We start from the raw sequence: 20,341 nt of genomic DNA, 5'->3' as shown, positions 1-20,341 counted from the left end.
TTTGCACCAGTTTTGGTCCAGTGGACTGAGTGTTCTGACAAACTGCTCAGTAAGCCTCAATGAAGCTATGTGGCACCGACAAGAGGGGAATCATCAGTTTTTTACAGGTTTTATCTGTAAGATCATATTTTCCATGTTCTCTACATTCGCTGTTTTTTTTCTTACAGTTTTCTTAGTTTTGACCTCATCTTCATTTGCTGTAGGTCAGTTTATTTTTTCTTTTAAATTTCAATTCCAAAATTGCAAAAAAAGCCTTTTTTTCAGGACTTTAACATTAATATGATAAATCTTGTTCTTGAAGATCAGCTCAGGTTGGCAGGTCCCGGATCAACTCAGTGCTCTGGAAGAGTTGAAGTCCATCATAACAATACCTGGGGAACGGTCTGTGATGACAGCTGGGGCAAAGATGACGCTGAAGTGGTTTGTCGACAGCTGGGCTGTGGTCCGGCCCTCAGCGCACCATCTTCTGCTCATTTTGGTCAAGGAACTGGTCAAATCTGGTTTGATGACGTGAACTGCTTAGGCAATGAAAACTCTCTAACCAGCTGTCAGCACCGAGGGTATGGGATACACAACTGTGGACATGGTGAGGATGCTGGTGTTGTCTGTTCAGGTGAGAAAAACTTTTAATTACATTGACACTCAAAGTAAAAACATGCTGAGGAAAGTCCTAGGCATAAAAAAACCCTCTAAATAAAAAAAGCTTTAAAAATAATATTTCAATTTTATTAAATTTAAGTGTTCAAACATAGCAGTCTAAAGCTATGTAAACACAAAATGAAAGTTAGTGCATATGTATAGTGTGTTCACTGATCTGTAAACTGCGCCCAAAACCCAACAATCAACAATAAGAGCTGACTCATAATGAACCTATTTTGATGTGTATCTCTGGATTTACTGTCCACAGACTTGGAGTATTATTTAATATGGTGCTGGGTTTCCAACCATTGCTTTCACAGAACAAAGTATGTTTAGTTCTTTATTAAATGTTTGTTCGCTGTATTAATAACATTAAATTACCATAAAGAACATAAAGTAAATGTTCAAACTGTTGCAGAAAAGAGAATAAAAAAACATTTTATTTAGTTGGTTATACCATTTGACTGGAGATCATGTCAAAAGAGCTTGTCAATTGTTACCAAAAGACCAAAAAGCTTCACAAATGTTTTTCTTACACCAGTAGAGTAAAAGATCTGCTAAGACTAACATTTGTTTATCAGCTTTACATTTTAAAGGGCTACTCTGTTCATTATAATTTTTGGCTGAAGTTATTGAACGCTACATTGAAAGGTCTAAAGACTCACCTGCATATGTGGAGCCAAAGGCTGCAGACCTTGATGTAGGTTTAGCTAAGTAGACTAAAAGAATATTACACCTGTAGCAAGATTTTTGATTTGAAGTATTTTGTTCTTCATTAAATGTGTTTCTAAAGCAAAAATCTATAGTTTATCTCTGTTTTGTTACCAGGTTCGGTGATCAGATTAAGTGGATCAACCTCATGTTCTGGAAGAGTTGAAATCTACAACAGCACATGGGGAACAGTCTGTGATGACGGCTGGGATCTAGCTGATGCTCAGGTGGTCTGCAGACAGTTGTCCTGTGGGACAGCACTAGAAGCCACTTCGTCAGATGTTTTTGGTGAAGGAACTGGTCAAATCTGGCTTGATGAGGTGAACTGTTTAGGCAATGAAGACTCTCTAACCAGCTGTCAGCACCCAGGGTATGGGATACACAACTGTGGACATGGTGAGGATGCAGGTGTTGTCTGTTCAGGTGAGAAACAGTTTTAATAACATTGACACGTACAGGAATAATAATTCTGAAGATTGTCCTAGATCTTGGCAAAGAAAACGCTCATCACTTTGATTGGAAATAAAAAAAAAAATGCTTTGTAAATAGTATTTTAAATTGTTCTAATTTAAGTGTTCAAACATAGCAGTCTAAAGCTATGTAAACACAAAATGAAAGGTAGTGCTTATGTATAGTGTGTTCATTGATCAACAATGATTGAATCTGCGCCCAAAACTAAGGAATCAACTGTAAGAGCTGGCTCATAATGAGTTGATTTTTCTGTGTATCTCTGGATTCAGTTGGTACTAACACTGTCCACAGACTTGGAGTATTATTTAATATGGTGCTGGGTTTCCAACCATTGCTTTCACAGTAGAAAGTATGTTTAGTTCTTTATTAGATGTTTGTTTACTGTATCAATAAAATAAACATTTATTTTAGTTGTTTATACCATTTGACTGGAGATCATGTCAAAAGAGCATGTACATCATTACCAAAAGATAAAAAAAGCTTCACAAATGTTTTTCTTACAATAGTAGACTAAAATAACCTCTAAGACTAACCTCTATTTATCAACATTACATTACATTACTGCTCTGTTCTTTATAATTTTTGGCTAAAGTTATTGAGAGCTATGCTGTAAAGTCTAAAGAGCCACTTGCAGAACTGGAGCCAAAGGCTACAGATCCTGATCTAGGCTTAGCAAACCAGTCTGAAAAAAGATTACAGCTGTAGCAAGATTTTTGATTTGAAGTATTTTGTTCTTCATTAAATGTGTTTCTAAAGCAAAAATCTATAGTTTATCTCTGTTTTGTTACCAGGTTCTGTGATCAGATTAAGTGGATCAACTTCATGTTCTGGAAGAGTTGAAATCTACAACAGCACATGGGGAACAGTCTGTGATGATAGCTGGGATCTAGCTGATGCTCAGGTGGTCTGCAGACAGTTGTCCTGTGGGACAGCACTAGAAGCCACTTCGTCAGATGTGTTTGGTGAAGGAACTGGTCAAATCTGGCTTGATGATGTGAACTGTTTAGGCAATGAAAGCTCTCTAACTAGCTGTCAGCACAGAGGATACGGGATACATGACTGTGGACATAGTGAAGATGCTGGTGTTGTCTGTTCAGGTGAGAAAAACTTTTAATAACATTGACATGTACAGGAAAAAACATGCTGAGTTAGGATAGCCCTAGGTCTTGGCAAAAAACTGTCAGCACTTTAGAAATAAATGTTATAAATGCTTCATAAATAGTATTTAAAACTTTCAAATTTAAGTGTTCAAACATATCAGTCTAATGCGATGTAAACACAAAATGATAAGTTGTGCTTATGTATAGTGTGTTCACTGATCAAAAATTAATGGATCTGTAATCTGTGCCCAAAACCCAGGAATCAACAAGAAGAGCTGACTCATAATGAGCTGATTTTTCTGTGTATCTCTGGATTCAGTTGGTACTAACACTACACATGTTTTTCTTACGCCTGCAGAGTAGAAAGATCTTCAAAGACTAAAGACCTTCTAAGACTCAACTTTATTTGCAATTGTCAATAGGCATGTCAAAACAAAATGTATGGCGGCGCTTATTTATGGTCTGTTCACAGATCGAAAAACAATTGGATTTGTAATTTGCTCCTGATAACCCAGGAATCAGCAATAAGAGCAGGCCAAAAAATAGCTCAATTATCATTAGCTGATTTCTCTGTGTATCTCTGGTTTCAGTCGGTACTAAAACTGTACATGGACTTGAAGCATTCTTCACTATGGTTTGTTTAGAAAATGTCCACCATTGCTCTCACAACAGCAAGTATGTTTAGTTCTTTATTAGATGTTTGTTCTTTATGTCAATAACATTCAATTTTTCTTTTCAGGTTTTAACAGAGTAAATGATCAAACTGTTGCAGAAAGGAGAATACATTTTTTTTCTTGAATTGATTATTCCGTTTTCATGGAAATTATGTGAAAATAGCATGTAATTTGTAACCAAAAGTCAGTAAATAAATGAATATAAATGCGTCACAAACATATTTCTTACACCAATAGACAAAAATAATTGCTAAGGCTAAACAGTTCTTTATAATTAGGCAAGCAGAGTGGCGCAGCGGAAGCGTGCTGGGCCCATAACCCAGAGGTCGATGGATCAAAACCATCCTCTGCTATACAAACTCTCCTGCAACCTGTTTGATCAGTACTTGACCGCGAGCGCCTGTTGGAGTTACGATCAAGTTGTGTTTTTGGACTTTTAAATACCACGCTCGACTGTTTACGTGACTGTGGCGTCCTACGGAGACCAGCCCCGGAGGCCTGTGAAGCGGCGGCCTCGACGAGCAGCTCACGCCGGAGGAGAGCGACGCGGAAGCGGTGTAGCCGGCCGAAGAAGCGCGGGTGCCGAGGAGGCTTAGCAGCGAGGCTAAAGGCTAACCCATTCAGACCGCCGCTACCATCCATCTGGCTTTCCAACGTTCGCTCACTGGACAACAAAATGGACCATTTACAACTCGAGCTCTCTGCAAAGAGGGAGCTCAGGGACTGCTGCGCTCTCATTCTGACGAAACATGGCTCACCTCAACAATCCCAGACAACGCCGTTAGCCTGGAGGGACTCGCTACTTTCCGCTCCGACAGAACTCTGCGGTAAGACCCGAGGAGGCGGACTCTGCGTTTACACCAATAACACCTGGTGTAAAAATGCTAGATTAGTCACAAGTCTCTGCTCTCCGGACATTGAGCTTTTGATTATTAGCTGCAGACCTTTTTATCTGCCTAGAGAGTTCACTGTTGTTATCATCGCAGCGGTTTATGTTCCTCCCAGCGCTAATACTAAAGATGCTATGAGTGTTCTCTATCGGACTATCTCTGAGCTGCAATCTGCACACACAGAGGGTGTTTTCATCATTGCTGGGGATTTTAACCAGGCAAATATGAAAACTGTTCTCCCTCATTTTTACCAACACGTGGATTTTGCAACTCGGGGAGAGAACACTCTAGACTTAGTCTACACAAATATAAAAGGAGCATTCAGAGCAGCCCCCCGCCCCCACCTGGGCTCTTCAGACCACCTTTCTGTGATGCTAATTCCTGCATACAGGCCCCTGCTGATCAGAGCAAAACCAACAGCGAGGCAGGTGAGGGTGTGGACTGAGGGAGCAATGGAGGCGCTCCAGGACTGTTTTGAGTGCTCTGACTGGAACATGTTCAAAGCTGCTGCAACTTATGAGGACAAGATCAACATTGATGAGTACGCCATGACTGTGTCAGCCTACATCAACAAATGCATTGAGGACGTCAGCACCACCAAGACCATCATCACCCGAGCCAACCAACGACCCTGGATTACTGCGGTGGTCCGTCAAGCGCTAAAAGCAAGGAACTCAGCCTTCAAGTCTGGAGACAAGGAGGCATTGAGGACAGCGAGAGCCAACCTGAACCGTGCCATCAGGCTAGCAAAGCGGAACCACAGTCAGAAAATCCAGGAGCTTTTCCATGACGCAAGCAACACCAGGAGCATGTGGAAAGGCATCCGGGCGATCACTGAATACAACACGCCCTCCCCCCCGGTGGGTGAAGTTGATGCTGACTTCCTCAATGGACTAAATAACTTCTTTGGGAGGTTTGAGGCACTAAACAGCACTCCAGCAGTGAAAGCTGTCCCCCATCAGGATGAGGAGGTCCTCTGCCTTGACACAGCCGACGTGTGGAAGACTCTGAGGAGAGTCAACCCGCGGAAGGCCCCAGGCCCCGACAACATACCTGGGCGGGTGCTCAACGAGTGTGCAGGTCAGCTAGCTGGTGTCCTCACAGACATTTTTAACACCTCGCTGGACCAAGCCATAGTGCCAGCATGCTTCAAGTCTGCCTCCATCATTCCGGTGCCAAAGAAACCTCAAGTCACCTGTTTCAACGACTACCGGCCTGTTGCACTGACTCCCATCATGATGAAGTGCTTTGAAACTCTGGTAAAGGAACACATCGTCTCCAGTCTCCCCCCAACACTCGACCCGTTCCAGTTTGCCTACCGACGGAACCGCTCCACTGAGGACGCCATCTCCTCTGCTCTTCACCTGAGCCTGGCACACCTGGAGCAGAAGAACACGCACGTGCGGATGCTGTTCCTGGACTTCAGTTCAGCGTTCAACACCATCATCCCACAACATCTGGTGGGAAAACTGGAGCATCTGGGCTTCAACACACCCCTACGAAACTGGCTGCTAGACTTCCTCACCAACAGACCTCAGTCAGTCCGGGTCGGACAGAACACCTCTGATGTCATCACCCACAGCACGGGCTCCCCTCAGGGCTGCGTCCTGAGCCCCCTGCTGTTCACCCTGATGACACACGACTGCGTCCCCAGGTTCACCACCAATCACATCGTGAAGTTTGCAGACGACACAACAGTGGTGGGCCTGATCAGAGACGACAAAGACCAGGACTACAGAGAGGAGGTGGAGCAGCTGGTGGACTGGTGCAGAGACAACAGCCTGATCCTGAACGTGGAGAAGACGAAGGAGATCATCGTCGACTTCAGGAAAAACCGGCCTCACCATGCTCCACTGCTCATCAACAACTCAGCGGTGGAGGTGGTCAGCAGCACCAAGTTCCTGGGGGTGCACATCACGGACAACCTCACCTGGACTGTGAACACTACGTCACTGGTGAAGAGGGCACAGAAGCGACTGTACTTTCTGCGGAGGATGAGGAGAGCCCGCCTGCCCCCGCCCATCCTCACGACCTTCTACAGAAGCACCATAGAGAGTATTCTGACCAGCTGTCTCTCTGTGTGGTGTGGAGGCTGCAGTGCCTCCGACTGGAAGAACGTGAGGAGAGTGGTGAGGACAGCAGAAGGGATCATCGGGGCTCCTCTTCCCTACATTAAAGACATTTCATCGCAGCGCTGTGTGTCTCGAGCCCGTAACATCATCAGGGACCCCTCACACCCCCACCATAGACTATTATCCCTGCTGCCTTCTGGAAAGAGGTTCCGCAGCTTCCGCTGCAGGTCCACCAGGTTCTGCAAAAGCTTTTTCCCTGCTGCCATCAGACTGTTGAACTGCTAAACTGCTGAAGTATAAAAACGGACTGTGTACCACACTCGACTCGCTGATTTGCACATTTGCACATTTGTATCGTATCCTGCAAAATTGCTGCTGCACCTTACCCAGAAACGTACTGCAAAACTGTTTACAATGCAACTGTCTACTTTTAAATCACTGCTGCACCTTACTGCATATTTGTTTACCTTTGTTTTACATTGTTTACATTTCAACTGCCTACTGTTCACTGCTGCACTTTATCCGGAAGTCAATTGAAACTTATCCTGTAAGTGACTGCGATTTATCACTGCACTTTATCCTGTACTGTAATTCACTGTCAGGTATCCTGTAGAGTTACTGCAATCTTTCTGAGCTGTGTGAAAACGAAATTTCGTTCTGTATGCACTCTGTGTATACAAAATGACAATAAAGAAAGTCTCTCTCTCTCTCTAACTTGGCTAAAGTTATTGAGAGCCACATTAAAATGTAAAAAGACCTACCTGCAGACCTGGAGGCAAAGGCTGCAGACCTTGATCTAGAGTCTAGACTTTCCTAAGTAGACTCAAAAGATTACACTTGTAGCTAGATTTTTATATAAAGTTTTTCATCTTCGATAAACTTGTTTCTAAAGCAAAAATCTATAGTTTATCTCTGTTTTGTTACCAGGTTCGGTGATCAGATTAAGTGGATCAACTTCATGTTCTGGAAGAGTTGAAATCTACAACAGCACATGGGGAACAGTCTGTGATGACGACTGGGATCTAACTGATGCTCAGGTGGTCTGCAGACAGTTGTCCTGTGGGACAGCTTTAGCAGCCACTTCGTCAGCTGTTTTTGGTGAAGGAACTGGTAAAATCTGGCTTGATAATGTGAACTGTTTAGGCAATGAAAATTCTCTAACCAGCTGTCAGCACCCAGGGTACGGGATACACAACTGTGGACATGGTGAGGATGCTGGTGTTGTCTGTTCAGGTGAGAAAAAACTTTGAATAATATTGACATGCAAAGGAAAAACATGCTGAGGATAGTCCTAGGCAAAAAACGCTCATCATTTTGATTGGAAATAAATTAAAACCTCAACCGTCAATAAACTAAACGGATAGGTCAAGCACTGTCAAGTTGTAGCTCAGTTGTGCAGATTCCCCAACTTGAAAGGGATTTTGACCTGTCTACATGGAGAATAAAACTGGAATCCACTCAGTTTGTTTTCTTTTCTACTTCCTTTTTCTTTTCTTTTCTTTAGCAGTGCTCAAACAGGTAAAAAAAAAAAACTTTAAACAACCAAAAAATACACACATAAGTAATCGCATAAACACATAAATATCCATACATATTTACATATTTACATGTAAATGTCAGTCTTAAATATTCCATTCAATACAAAATGCTACTTGATAAATAACACCAAACCTGAAACACATACAAGCTTACGTAGCACAAACCACATATTGCCACTTTAATTGCACATACCCCATTTAACCTATTTATCCTTTAAATCTATTAACCCAATTAAAAACCAGACCCTCTTATTACACCAATCGACCAAACGCTTTCTAATAATACTTAAGAAACACGCAGCCTATGGTCATACTAACACACATTTCATCAAGACAATCAAAGCGTGGCAAACAACGCGTATTAAACAGACCTACGCATCCATTTTGCTGCACACTATCAAGTAAACAAACACCATTCCCGAACGGCTCAGCAGTAGCAACTCTGTAGCACAGATTTTAAGTTTAGCTTCTTATCGGCTTCCTCTCCAATCTATGTAGACGTTCAAACCAACGTGCTACGTTGGTATTAATTTTAACAGGATCCTCGTCGGTGTCTCAACAACTTCTGCTCTTACTTGGGTCTGATATCACACCTGCGCTTCAGGGATGCGTCGGGTGCGTGACGTCATGAGCTCTTGAGCGCACCAGGCAGCAATTAAGCAGGTTGTCTCCGTTTTGGTGCTTGACGCTACTGTCGTCAGTGAATTGTACACACCCGTATTGAATCTCTTTAGTGCAAGTTATCTCTTTATTTATTTATTAAAAATGCACTCATCTCAACTGTAATTTGACTTGACAAGCACTATGTTTGAGATGTAAGTTAGCACATTGGTCATTCCTTTTGCTCAGTGTCATGTAAGTAATAAATGTTATATTCCATTTAGTAAAAGCCAGATATCTGTGTACACAGGCAGCAACGTCCCACCAAAATCCCATTTTACCTTGAGTTGCTCTTGGTAATATACAAAGGGGACTGCATGGTGCTCAGTAGAGTGTAAAAGCATGGTTAGTGCCACTAACCATGTGGTAGTGCCATTGCCTTGCATCAAGAAAGTCCTGGGTTAAAATCCTTGGGTCAGGTCTTTATGCATTAAGTTTGGATGTTCTCTCTTTGCATGTGTGGGTTTTCTCCAGGTACACTGCCTTCCAGCTACAGTCCAAAGACATGACTACTATGCCAATTGTTCTCTCTAAATTGACCTTAGTCATGACTGTGTTTATGCTTGATTGTTCGTCCTGTGTGTGTGTCTGTGTTGCCTTTTGATCACCTGGCAACCTGTCCAAGGTGTATGCCACCTCTAGCAACATTACACCTGATGATAGGCTCATTCAAATCTGAAAGGACAAGTGAGTTTATATGATGGATGTGCAAAGCTTTTTGTGTCAAATGTTGTGGGGCATACCAGACGCTACCTTGTGCCTCTTTACTGCAATGTCTGTGTTAAAGCCAGTGACAAAGAATCCCGAATCAATTGCCACAATCTGAAACTAACTTTGGCATGTTGCTACTCTATTTACAGCAGCAATCATGCTGCACTTTATACTACAGAGGTATTCTTAAAACTAATACTTTATTACATTTCAAGCACAAACTTCCATGTACCTTGTTAGGATTAAATTTGATGGATCAATGTAAAATAGGGTGTAATTGTGAAAGTGGAAGAAAGGCAAACATGATTTTCAAAAGTTTCTGCTAAAACATTTTCAAGAACACTGTCTGGCCAAATAAAAAAAAATGTAACCTGACTTTAAGAAAGCAAATTGGTCCGAGCCTCCTTTTGGATAATTACTGAATGGGTATTAATCTTTTAGAAGGCAACAAGTTATTTAACCCCCAGATGCAACGCGTAGCTCATTTCTTAAATAACTAGGTTGAAAGATACATCCTGTGGTCTTGGAAAATATGTTTAACAAGAGTCAAATCAATTGCACACCTCAAGCAGAGAAAACATCTAAGGAGATTGCAGAAACTAATAGAATTGGGTGGAGAGCTGTCAAACACATTAAAGACTGGAAGAAACAAGCCTGTAGGGGCAACATTGTGCGCCCAAAGAATGAGGTCAGCTGACTACCTGGATACACTGAATGACCAGGTTATTCCATCAACTATATTCCATATTGTCATAATGGTGTTTAGCTTTTTGACACACATGCAAAGACACTCACTTAAGATCAGTAAAAGTTTCAAGTCTTTATTTACTATGAATGAATGTTGAGTCCAGGTGAAGGTGTATGAAGCAAGGAATCAGGAGTCTTTGAAGGGAGACTGAACAGGTGAGTAGGTTGGCAACTAGAATCAAACTGAGTAAATGTGTTGAGGCTTACTTGAAGGGAGAAGAACAGGGATGTCAGGGAAGGTGAGGGAAAGATGGTAGCTGGATCCAAGTGTGCTCCTTTAATTTGGATTCCAGTGTATTGACTGGAGGAGCTGCCATAGACTGGCGACCTGTCCAGGGTGTACCCAACCTCTCGCCCATTGACAGCTGGAGATAGGTGCCAGCACTCTTCGCAAACTCATAAGGGATAGGCATGTTAGAAAATGGATAGATGGATGGATGGCTGACTGGAGGAGACCAGATGTCAGAACACAAGGCTCAAAGGTGGGTGTTGACGGTGAAGGAGTAGCTGCCAGACATGGTAATGATTTCCAGGAGGATCTGTTTGAATCTTGAGTTTTGAATGAGAATCTGGACACAGAAACACACAGGAATGGCTTGAGCATGAAGATCAGAATGCAGAGCAAATATCTTGTGATCACTGGGGGGTAGAAAGAGCAGAGGCTTGGTTTTACTGCAGAGGATAACACTCAGGAGTTGGACGTCTGGCAGCCAGCGTTTCTTATCCTACTGGCAATGTGCTGATGGAATACAGGTGCATCAGAGCACCCCTCTTGAAGTTCACCTTTCCGCTTCATGGCACCATCTCATGAATGCTGAAGGAGGCAACAATCAAACTTTTTGAGTCCCTCCACCACCCCATTGACTGCCACCAGGCGGTCCAGAAGACGTAAAAGGCAAGCTTCATACGCCCTTATAAGTGAAGGGTCCAAAATATTCTCCCATGAACCTCCCAGTCGACGTGGTACTAGTAGCCATGACCATGATGACAGAGTCCACAATATGTCTGGCCATATAAGCAGGGTGCCCCTCAATGTCCCAGACAGTTGGAGAGGGGCTTGGAAAGAGGGCACAAGGTGCTAGAAGGGACTGACTTCATGAGAGATACGTGAAATAAGGCATGGATATAAAGAGAGAAAGGAAGATGAAGGAGGACTGATAACGATGATCTCATAAGGACAATAAACATGGGGTAAAGTTTTTTAGACATAGATTTTAATGGAATATCTTGATAATGTAATGATCAGAATATGAGGACCCAGAATTCAAACCAAACAAACCTGAAAGTTTCTCAACGGTTTATTCAAAGGTAAACTGCTGCAGGTTGTGTCAGTGTCTATGTCAGGGACCTCTGGAAACAGACAACTGGTTAATGACCATGCTTACTTGGTGAATGATACACAACCGTGATGGTTACTAACCTTCTCACAGTCTGTAGTCTGGTGGGAACCATGAGTGTAGGTTTGAGCAGGCTGGTGGATGCAATAACGTTTCTAGCTCTGATCAGGAAGACCCTGAGCAGGGCTATTGCTGATGTATGGTGGTCAATGGACGGGCAAAGGGTCAGGGCCGTGAAGACAATGGCAGGCAGGAAGAACAGGGTGGCAAACCAGAACACGTAATCCAGGGTGAGGTCCAGAGTCAGAGCCTGGTAATCAGGGGTCCGATGAGAATCCAGAGGGAAATTCAAGACGGGATCGGGGCACAGTTCCAGGTTCGGTAAGAATAAGAAAGGGGCAGAGCTACACAGGTGTGTCAGATGATGGATCAGGCCAGCACTAGTACCGAGATCATGACAGATAAGAATTGAACATACCCTGTTATGGTTCGCCTAGGTACTTTACCTAAAAAAGTGGTCTTCTGTAGACTTGTAGTAATAAAAACTCTTGAAACCGAAACTATAATTTAACATAAATTTATCTAACAAGGCAGAGGGATGTTTACAGCTTCAGTACTGGACTCTGATACATAAAACAATGTGAGACTGGCAGATTTCTGGACATGAGAGAGAATGCCCAACTGTCAGTTACGTCAGCTTAGTTCAGCAAAGCCTGCTCAAGGATTGTTCGATTCCTTTTTATGTGTCTTTAGGATACATATCATGGTTAGACTGAAAGAGCCAAGCTCCAGCGATATGCACGTGTCCATTCTGCCCTAAGATAACTGTTCATTATAGTATACACATTCTAGAAGCATTACTTCACCATAAACTGTCTGGGTGTGTCTCTGTCTTCGCATGTTTGGTTAACACGTTCTTGTTCTTCATTTTGTGAAGCCACCAGAGATCGGTTATTACCCAAGTGCATATACCAAAGTGTAATTAATTCCAAGTCACTGCTGCCTCTAAACATATTTTGTGGCAAACTTTAAACAAGACTTCTTATGACTTTCTTTCTATTATGGTTTTCGTCTAGTCCTTCTATGAGGCTCAGATTTGTAGAGTGCATGGCTCATTCTCAAACCTAAGCTCTGGGTCTTTACAGCTCCTCCAGAAACCATGGGGCATCTTGACTGTGTTTCCAATTAATGCTCTCATTGCCCAACCTGTCAGTTTAAGCTAGGAGTTCTCAAACTGTGGGGTGGCATGACAGGAGGCACGAGAACAGCCTTGCCTTGCATCATAGAAAAATCTTGATTACACCAGCATCTGCTGTTTGGTCTGTCACTGCAGTCAGTAGTATACTGTAAGTAGCAAGGGTAATCCTCAGAGCATTGATGTAGTGTAGCTATGTCGCATTGATGTAGTAGAGCTATTGATATCAGTGGACAGGTAATACTCCTGAAAGTGTACGAGTCCAATGCCTACACTTGGATAATAATATGGCAGATAAACGCAAGTTTCAGATGAGTCATTTGCTGTTCTTTCCACAAATTCCAACAGAGACAGAACATAGGGAATCACAAGTTTTTCTTTCCTCTTGTCCCTCCATTTGAATACCTCTAATGGGTAAGGACTCTTTAGCCAAAAGCGGAAGTGCATCAGGAGCTAAGATCAGGAGCTAGGACCTATAAATAAGGGTATTTGGATGGAGCCTCCGTCATCTGTAAAAAGAATGTCTTGTCATGGAGATGTTATTTGTTATTTGTTGTACAACAGTTGCATTATCTAAGTGAAGAAATGTGATGAGTAACAGGAATGTCTTCACTGCTAATAGTAGCTGTGTCTGAAGGCACTGAAACCGGGTCTTCAGCATCCCTATGGTAATTTCCCCATGTAATGTCCTGATGTGAGCCACATTGTAACGGTGCTGGTGTCCAGGCCAAGGATAAGGGATCAGGTGGCAGGACTTCACGGGGTACAGTATGTCCCCGAGGAGGTGATTATGGTACATTCACAAAGAAAATGATAGGATATGATTTCCATTTCCATCTGCTATACAGGAACAACAGGGGCAATGATGATGAGACAATGGAGGCTAAATTATTTTTATTGCACATTTCAGTAACAAGACAGTTCAAAGTGCTGCACATGAACAGAACGTCAGAAAATAAATTATTACAGAGGAAAGTACTTTGCAGTGGAAGCCAATAAGCCACTCCGAACCAAAGAGGTCAGAAGTTTATGACAAGGAACTGAATTGTTGGTCAGTGGTCCAAAGTCCTGTTTTTTTAGATTTAAGTAAATTTTGCATTTCATTTAGAAATCAAGCTCCCATAATCTGGAGGAAGAGTGGAGATGCACAGAATTCACATTGCTTAAGTACAAAGTGAGGTTTCCACAGTGATGTTTGGGGTGCCATGTTGTCTGCTGGTGTTGGTAAAGTCCATTTTCAATACAGCCATCTACCAGGATATGCTGGAGCACTTCATGCTTCCCTCTGCAGAAATCTGTATATAGATGCTGATTCTATTTTCCAGCAGGACTTGGCATCTGCCCACACTGCCAAAATGTACCAAAAGCTGGTTCAGTGACCAGGGTGTTCTGGTTCTGCACTGAACCCCATAGAAAATCTTTGGGATGTTGTTTAGAGATAACTATTACTTTTTATGACTCTCTCCCTTTTATCTCTTTCTTTTACCTCTTCCCTTTTTCTGTCTTCTTGTTCTCCCTTTACTCTTCTTACAAAAGCTGACTGCTCCACTTGTGAAAGCAAAATCTGTCGAGCTTTATTTGGCCATAAGACAACAATTATTATGGCCACATTGCTAGACGTCCTGTCTAGCAATGTGAAAAAAGGAGAGATAACTATCACAACAAGATCTCAGCTAAAAAGCACAACAAACCCAGGGTCAGTCCAGAAAAAAGTTGCCAAGCAGGGTTTGTTTAGGGATTAAGTTATTGTCAAAATGTGACTCAGGGTAATGGCTTTCTAGAATAGAAAAGTCAGGGTACGACAGGATTTACCCCAACTTACTCTGGATTTCCACTAGCTCCACTTTTTGAAATGGGGCACTGGTATTTGTGTTTTGATTATTTTGGGGGTTTTATATTTATTTATTCCTCTTTCTTTAATTTAGGTCTTGCCCTGTTTAGTTAATTTCTTATATTAAAGTTCAAATAGAAAACCACATACAGTGGTGTGAAAAAGTGTTTGCCCCCTTCTTCATTTCCTGTTCCTTTGCATGTTTGTCACACTTAAGTGTTTCGGAACATCAAACCAATTTAAACAATAGTCAAGGACAACACAAGTAAACACAAAATGCAATTTGTAAATGAAGGTGTTTATTATTAAATGTGAAAAAAAAAATCCAAACCATCATGGCCCTGTGTGAAAAAGTGATTGCCCCCTAAACCAAATAACTGGTTGGGCCACCCTTAGCAGCAACAACTGCAACCAAGCGTTTGCGATAACGTGCAATGAGGCTTTTACAGCGTCCTGGAGGAATTTTGGCCCACTCATCTTTGCAGAATTGTCCTAATTCAGTTACATTAGAGGGTTTTCGAGCATGAACGGCCATTTTAAGGTCATACCACAACATCTCAATAGGATTCGGGTCAGGACTTTGACTAGGCCACTCCAAAGTCTTCATTTTGTTTTTCTTCAGCCATTCAGTGGTGGACTTGCTGGTGTGTTTAGGATTATTGTCCTGCTGCAGAACTCAAGTTCGTTTCAGCTTGAGTACACGAACAGATGGTCGGACATTCTCCTTCAGGATCTCTTGGTAGAGAGCAGAATTCATAGTTCCTTTTATCACGGCAAGTCTTCCAGTTCCTGAAGCAGCAAAACAGCCCCAGACCATCACACTACCACCACTATATTTTACTGTTGGTATAATGTTCTTTTTCTGAAATGCAGTTTTCCTTCTACGCCAGATATACTTGGACACACACCTTCCAAAGAGCTCCACTTTTGTCTCATCGGTCCACAGAACGTTGTCCCAAAAGTCTTGGGGATCATCAAGATGTGTTTTGGAGAAATTGAGACGAGCTTTGATGTTCTTTTTGCTCAGCAGTGGTTTTCTCCTTGGAACTCTGCCATGCAGGCCACTTTTGCCCAGTCTTTTCCTGATGGTGGAGGCATGAACGCTGACCTTAACTGAGGCAAGTGAGGCCTGCAGTTCTTTGGACGTTGTTGTGGGGTCTTTTGTGACCTCTTGGATGAGTCGTCGCTGCACTCTTGGGGTAATTTTGGGCGGCCAGCCACTCCTGGGAAGGTTCACCACTGTTCCATGTCTTTGCCATTTGTGGATAATGGCTCTCACTGTGGTTCGCTGGATTCCCAAAGCTTTGGAAATGGCTTTATAACCCTTTCCAGACTGATAGATCTCAATTACTTTCTTTCTCAATTTTTCCTGAATTTCTTTGGGTCTCGGCATGATGTGTAGCTTTTAAGGATCTTCTGGTGGACCTTACTCTGTCAAGCAGCTCCTATTTAAGTGATGCCTTGATTGTGAACAGGTGTGGCAATAATCAGGCCTGGGTGTGGCTAGAGAAATTGAACTCAGGTGTGGACAACCACAGTTATAGTATGTTTTAACAAGGGGGGCAATCACTTTTTCACACAGGGCCATGATGGTTTGGATTTTTTTCACCTTTAATAATAAACACCTTCATTTATAAATTGCATTTTGTGTTTACTTGTGTTGTCCTTGACTATTGTTTAAATTGGTTTGATGTTCCAAAACACTTAAGTGTGACAAACATGCAAAGGAACAGGAAATGAGGAAGGGGGCAAACACTTTTTCACACCACTGTACTTATAGTTTCTCATTTGATAGTATGTACAAAATTAAATGCATCACAACTGAAAAACAAAAAAAATCCAGAATTTTGTTGTTTATAGCATAAAATAATTCACTAAGATGGCAGACAATGCTAAATTTCTCATTCAGTCACGTGACCCACTGTCTTAGCCACGAGGAGGTGCTGTAGGATGTTGTGGCGTCAGTTTAGTCAAACATGATATCGGGAAGTAGTCATTTTACATAGCGAGTCAATATTTATACCTTTGTGATGGAGTTTCTAACCTTAAACAAGGACTAATACAAAGCTAGCCAATTGGATGTTAAAAATTAAGAGTACCATGTCCAGCCATATGCTTTTAAACCAATAGTTAGACGTGAATTCCGGGACAACACTAAGGGAAGTGGAGAGAGGAGTAGTAGCAATGATGATGACGTTAGTAGGCCTACAACGTCGTCATCCGACTCAGAATCACTCAGAGTGATGTCAATTTAATTGCTTTTATTTCAAATTCAAATTAACGCTAAACTGCTTCTTTCGTGTTTCAATATATATCAATTAACAGGCTGTAATTTGTGATGTGAAGGTTTATATAAGCAACTGAATATCTTACCTCAACTCGTTGACGTTTTTCATAGGCCGACGTTCAACGTTTTTTCACCGTGCCCATGGGCTCGGGGTGCCCCACATTCAGGGTAGGTATGGCATCTGGCTTAAGCTGCAACTGATGCTGCGAGAGCAGGACTGACGATAAAAGAATCTGCCATGAAGTGATCCGTACATAGTTTGCTGTATCGGCTTGGACACCACAGATTGTCCGGTTGATTTTTGTCCAATCTATTCACTTTCCGGAACCAGATTTGACGCAAAACCAAAAAAATAATAATTAAACATTCCTTTCCCCAATCCAAAACCATTCTTACAATTGGAAGCAGTACAATAGACCATTGCAATGACTTTTTAACAATACTTTCAGTACTTAACAATGCCTGAAGTAGTGGTTCTCGACACACTCGATGATGTTTGACTACACTGACGTCACGGCTGTGTTCTCACCACGTGACTGCTCTCGCTGGACTCGCGGATCGCTGGAGGCCCCCAGCATACTGTAAAATTCTCGCAATTTTCATTACTTGGAGCATTATCGCGATATCGACTAGCCACATATAGAAAAAAAAACGATAATCTACCATCACACAAGACAAAACTGCTCTAGACGCACTCTATTTAAACTTTAAGCCTTTATTTATTCCTGGTTCTCTGTACATTTAGTTTGTTTCTCTTATGTTACTGTTACAGTTGTTGCCCATTGTTTGGAGTTTAGCTGTGAGCTAAAAGTGAGATTCCAATAATTCACCCTGACATGGTGTTGCCCTTTAATGGTTTATCGAATACAGAAAGGCAACATGCAGCAGGAGATGACGGGCTGAGTATGCAGGAAGCTAGGTTCATGCACAGAGAAGGCAGGCAGAAACAGTCAGACAAGTCCAAAAGGGCTAGTTAGGAAATATAATCCAAAGACAGCCCAGATCACGACCAAAATCAGAGCCTGATGAGGTATACAGCGAGGGCAAGGCAAACAAAGAATACACACATGAGAAGGCAGAGTCAAAAACAGGAGATGCAGATAAATATGCTGGACAGTAACTCACACAAGGGTTGAAGACAATCTGGCAGCTACTGGCTGAGAAAGGCAGAGTCACATGTGAAAACAATGCAGGTAATTAAGGTAAGTACAGGTGTAGCTGCTCCACTAATTAACAGAGTGGAAAACAGCCAGCTAGTCCAAAAAACAACAGAAGACAGGCAGGAAGCAAGGCACTGTGTATATTAGCCTCCTTACTTGGTTCGGCTGGTCAGTACTCTCCGCTCAGGCTGTTAAACATTCCCCCGATTAGACACACTTGGTTCCCAAGTCATTGATCACATCTCTCCTGTTCCCAAGCTTCCTGGTTTATACACTCATGCTCTTCGTTAGTGATGGTGAGATGAAGCCTCATGAGGCATTGAACCACTTGAGCCAACTGGTTCGAGAAAGGGTTCATTTCTTGGAGCTTCATGTGCACACGAAACCACCCATTGGCCAGGTGTATAATCCCAGCCAGCTGTATCTTAACACGTGTGATGCATTGATTTTTTGCCTATTATGGCTCTTGGGAAAGACTTCATAAAAGGTGTAGGATGAAATCATTTGTCTACATAAATTATGTTTACACATATGTGTATAATAAAATATTGTTTGAATGTATTCTCTGTGTGTAATTATTCCCAAAATAGTAGTGTCATATGATATGGCATGGTGTGTAATAATCAGAGCTCTCAACTTTGATCAAAAGTTAAGAGTGAGATTATGCTAATTTTGGGGGCGGGGGTTATGGTCAACAATTTCCCCTCAGCAGCAACACTGAAGCACACAGAGGTTCATGCTGCGTCTTTACGCACGATCCAGCTGCTGATGTCTTCCTCCTTTCAGCTCAATGCACTTCTAGACTGTTACAGTTTATAACATTCTCATCACCTTTCACAGCGACAGGTTTCTCAGTCAGTCACCGCGCTGATCAGACAAATTTCTATTGCTCTCGTCAGTGCGGCGGTGCGGATTTTACCCCCGTTGGTGCGCTGCGTGCGACGGATAAACAGTGGGGAAAATTCATAACTAAATACTGTAAAGGGCTTCTATAAATGGAACAGGGGTACTGACAGGTCTGAGATGAAGCCCCTGATGTTACAAGTTCTTTAAAATGACCCTTAAACGTGCGCACCTGAATTAAAGCGCGAGGCAGCAGCCCACCGAAATGCAACTGATTTTATGTTTAAAAAAAAAGAGCATGAAACACAGCTACCAACTCTCCTATTGACTTTAACTGGCACACGTTGCTACCGATGTGAGGACATTAAACGTAGTGATTCACGTTTTGAACGGTGATAAAAGCACCTGCTCCGAGGGAAAGGAGGGGGGGGGGGGGGGGGGAGGAGTAAGCGCTGAGGCACAGAAATACGGTGCATGTAGTTAAAAAATGCAGAATTAATAAAAACTAAACCTATAAACAGACCAAGTGGCGTTTTAAACTGCATCTGGTTAGCAGAACTGTTTTATGATCCAGCGTACAACCATGACTGGTTCTGAATGAACCGGTCATCTGAAATCTGAGCCACTTCCCAAAGCATTCACGTGGTACAGCCGGGCAGCGAGGCTTCGGACGTCATCGTTTTTGGCTTCTCCCCTAAATGAAGCAAGCCTCGATACGCGCTTTACGGAAACGCCCCCTCCATTACTCGACACACGCCTCGAAGCCTCGGCACATCACGTAACATCACTACTCTTCGTGCCTGAATTGTTTGTCTTCAATTTCCTTAATTAAAACTCTTCCTTCACATCTCTACCTGTAGTCTGCAATTGAATCAACTAAAAACCAGTCTAGCCTGGACTCGTCTGTTTTTATTTCCTCAGTATGTAATTTTTGCTAACTTATGCAGTAACATGTTCACAGGAATCACATATATCACACTAAATAAAATATTGTTCTAATTTCTGTCTACTTTTCAGAGAACCTTCCAAAACCGACCATCTTTGTAAGCCCTGTTGCTGAGCTTACCTGGGGTCAACAAGTCAGCATCACTTGTGCTTCTGCAATTCAACTTTTAGATGGGACTTTTATTCTCCAAAATACTTTATACCCATTCAGAATGAATCAGTCATCTGGTTCCACCTCTGCTACCTTCAGGATCCCTAAAGTGACCCTTGATCATCATGGAGAATTCCAGTGTCAGTATGAGAAAAGGATTTCAAGCCAGACCTTCACCTCCGTCCTCAGTGACTCGATCAATCTTACTGGTATGATAAAATAAATTACTCGTAAATAGCAAAAAGTCATCCATGTAATTAATTGTTAAAGTTTACTCTATTTGTTTTGATAAAAGTGCCTCAAACCAATGAATCCCTTCATGCACCATGGCCTCAAACTCTGGGAACATTCAGAATGGCTAAAATATACACAATCCCCG

General features: G+C 42.3%; 1 protein-coding gene and 1 non-coding gene across 2 annotated transcripts in view; both read left to right on the top strand.

Moving 5' to 3' along the window:
* Positions 1–20,341, top strand: part of LOC118566894 (deleted in malignant brain tumors 1 protein-like) — a 31,746-nt gene that overhangs the window by 8,426 nt on the left and 2,979 nt on the right. The window contains exons 3-6 of the mRNA XM_036150363.1: positions 302–613; positions 1,468–1,773; positions 7,485–7,790; positions 19,884–20,171. Coding sequence (XP_036006256.1) covers positions 302–613; positions 1,468–1,773; positions 7,485–7,790; positions 19,884–20,171 — 1,212 coding nt within the window. The remainder of the gene's footprint in view (positions 1–301; positions 614–1,467; positions 1,774–7,484; positions 7,791–19,883; positions 20,172–20,341) is intronic.
* Positions 3,877–3,948, top strand: trnam-cau. Its single transcript has one exon. It is a non-coding gene; the product is annotated as a tRNA-Met (tRNA).

This window comes from Fundulus heteroclitus, chromosome 1 (genome assembly GCF_011125445.2).
Source record: "Fundulus heteroclitus isolate FHET01 chromosome 1, MU-UCD_Fhet_4.1, whole genome shotgun sequence".
NCBI classification, from domain to species: Eukaryota; Metazoa; Chordata; class Actinopteri; order Cyprinodontiformes; family Fundulidae; genus Fundulus; species Fundulus heteroclitus.
This window is presented reverse-complemented; position numbering and strand designations above follow the sequence as displayed.